Below are 1,767 nucleotides of genomic sequence, written 5' to 3'. Positions count from 1 at the left end.
TTTCCCAATTTGTACTTTTCAACTATTACTAGTATTGTCTATTGTGTCTAAACCTGTAATACATATCTGGATAAAAATTCATAGTAAAGCATCTAGCCCAAGTCTCAGTTAGTTGTCTACTTTAGTTTTTCACAAAATGAAACTGATATAAATGAAAAAGGATTAAGAACCCCCAATCCCCCAGAATCAAGGATCGTTAATGCAAAACCTAAATTAAATAGCAAGGACAATTAGCATCTCAACACATTCACAATTTAGTCTCCAAAAAAAAAGTTTGACAATAAAACAGTAAGTTAATAAACTAGATATAACCATCAATATTAAAGAAGTGATGCCTTAGCTACAGAAAGTAGAAGTGATGCATCTTCGGATTCTTCACCATCCAAATTCTGGGTCCCTTAATCACACAAATTAAATCAAATTAATCCCTAATTATTCACCATATTAAACTCCACACAAATTGAAACAAGTAATAACTATATACTAATTACTTTTTCCATTCTCTTTTAATTATCTGTCACTCTAAATATATTAATTCCATGATATATCCAATTGCTATAATAACTAATAATAAAATAGAACAGATACAATCTTTGCTATAGTAAGAGATTTGAAATGTTGAACATGGTTACCTTTAGCCTCTCAACTTCCACTATTAGTGCATCAATCTTTGCAGTGTCTTCAACAATAATCTCCTTTTCTTGGATAACTGGAGTTGCTTCGATGGTAACCTTCTCTACATTCTCTCGCTCCTTGACAAGCAGAGCATTGGTTTCATCAAGTTTACCCTGCAGAGCATTAGTTTCATCAAGTTTAAAAAGTCCACAGTTTTTTAAAGTTTGTCCTTTGCTTCTTGAAGTGCACCAGTTTCCCTTGCAGCCTAATTATGCAAATCAAAAGATATGTCAGAGTAGAAAAAAAAAAGATAAGACATAAAAAATTAATCAAGAGACTTTTCCTGAGAACTCATCTTACTGAACCAGAAAAAAATCAACCCAGAACTTGGATTTCCTTGGATTTCCTGAGAACTACAAAAAATTAAACAATAAAACATAAATTCAGATAGCACATAACATTCAATGAAAATTAGTAGACCCATTTTGAACTTGCTATTAGTAAAATTTTGTAAGATGGTTTCAGTAAAATGATGATAGAAGATTTACTGAAAAAGCAAGAAGATTTACTCAACAGCTGTTACGGCGACAACACTGACGGCTCCCCTCTCGCGTGTCCCCCTCCTCTGCGACGGCAACGGTTCTCGCGGCTCCTTCATCGGCAACCAAGAAGCACGACGGTGACTGGTGCGACGGGAGCAGCTCCTCTTTCCCCTCCTCGGCGACGACGAAGAGCGAAGCTCCTCCAGCGACTGCGGCGCGTTTGGTGACGGCACCTTCTCTCTCATCGTCGCACACACTCTCTCTCTCGGGTTTGACTCGACAGTGGTGGCGGGCTGGTCTTCAACGGAGCTGGCAGCAAGGCGGCATCTCCTTCCTCGAGCTCTCCTCTTCGGCGTGGGTGAGGTGGTACGTGTGTATTGTGTTGTGTGCGCCGGAGAGGGGAAAAGGGGGAGCGGGGCTGCGGCGCTATTGTAAGGGGAAAGAAGGGGAGTGTTGTGGGTGTTAAGTTAGTATGCCGGAATAGGGAGCACCGGCGATGTTCTCCGGATTGCTGGGGTCGCGGAGAGTTTAGGGTTCTTTGGAAGAGTTTTTCATTTTAAGGTGAATACAAAGGGTTGGAAGAGTTTTAGGATAGGAGAGAGGTAGAGTT

The 1,767-nt window shown here is 40.0% G+C and overlaps 1 protein-coding gene across 1 annotated transcript; it reads right to left on the bottom strand.

Moving 5' to 3' along the window:
- Nucleotides 1–340: 340 nt before the first annotated feature.
- LOC110271358 (uncharacterized) lies at nucleotides 341–1,402 on the bottom strand. Its single transcript, XM_021122127.2, has 4 exons — nucleotides 1,185–1,402; nucleotides 976–1,028; nucleotides 633–880; nucleotides 341–397 (listed from the first exon to the last, which is right to left on the bottom strand). Exons 1-4 carry the CDS (start codon nucleotides 1,400–1,402, stop codon nucleotides 341–343), a joined length of 576 nt encoding a protein of 191 aa, XP_020977786.1.
- Between the last annotated feature and the right edge of the window lie 365 nt (nucleotides 1,403–1,767).

This window comes from Arachis ipaensis, chromosome B1, assembly GCF_059453495.1.
Source record: "Arachis ipaensis isolate K30076 ecotype BB chromosome B1, ASM5945349v1, whole genome shotgun sequence".
NCBI lineage: Eukaryota > Viridiplantae > Streptophyta > Magnoliopsida > Fabales > Fabaceae > Arachis > Arachis ipaensis.
The sequence above is the reverse complement of the archived record's forward strand: the minus strand, read 5'-3'. Positions and strand labels throughout refer to the sequence as shown.

Excerpts from the sequence above, each read along its gene's own strand:
- LOC110271358 (XM_021122127.2), bottom strand. The coding sequence starts at position 1,402 with ATGAGAGAGAAGGTGCCGTCACCAAACGCGCCGCAGTCGCTGGAGGAG. Across the intron at positions 1,029-1,184 it reads GTCGCCGTAACAGCTGTTGA|TTCTCAGGAAATCCAAGGAA; the intron begins GTAAATCTTCTT and ends AATTTTTTGTAG. Across the intron at positions 881-975 it reads GTTGATTTTTTTCTGGTTCA|GCTGCAAGGGAAACTGGTGC; the intron begins GTAAGATGAGTT and ends TTGCATAATTAG.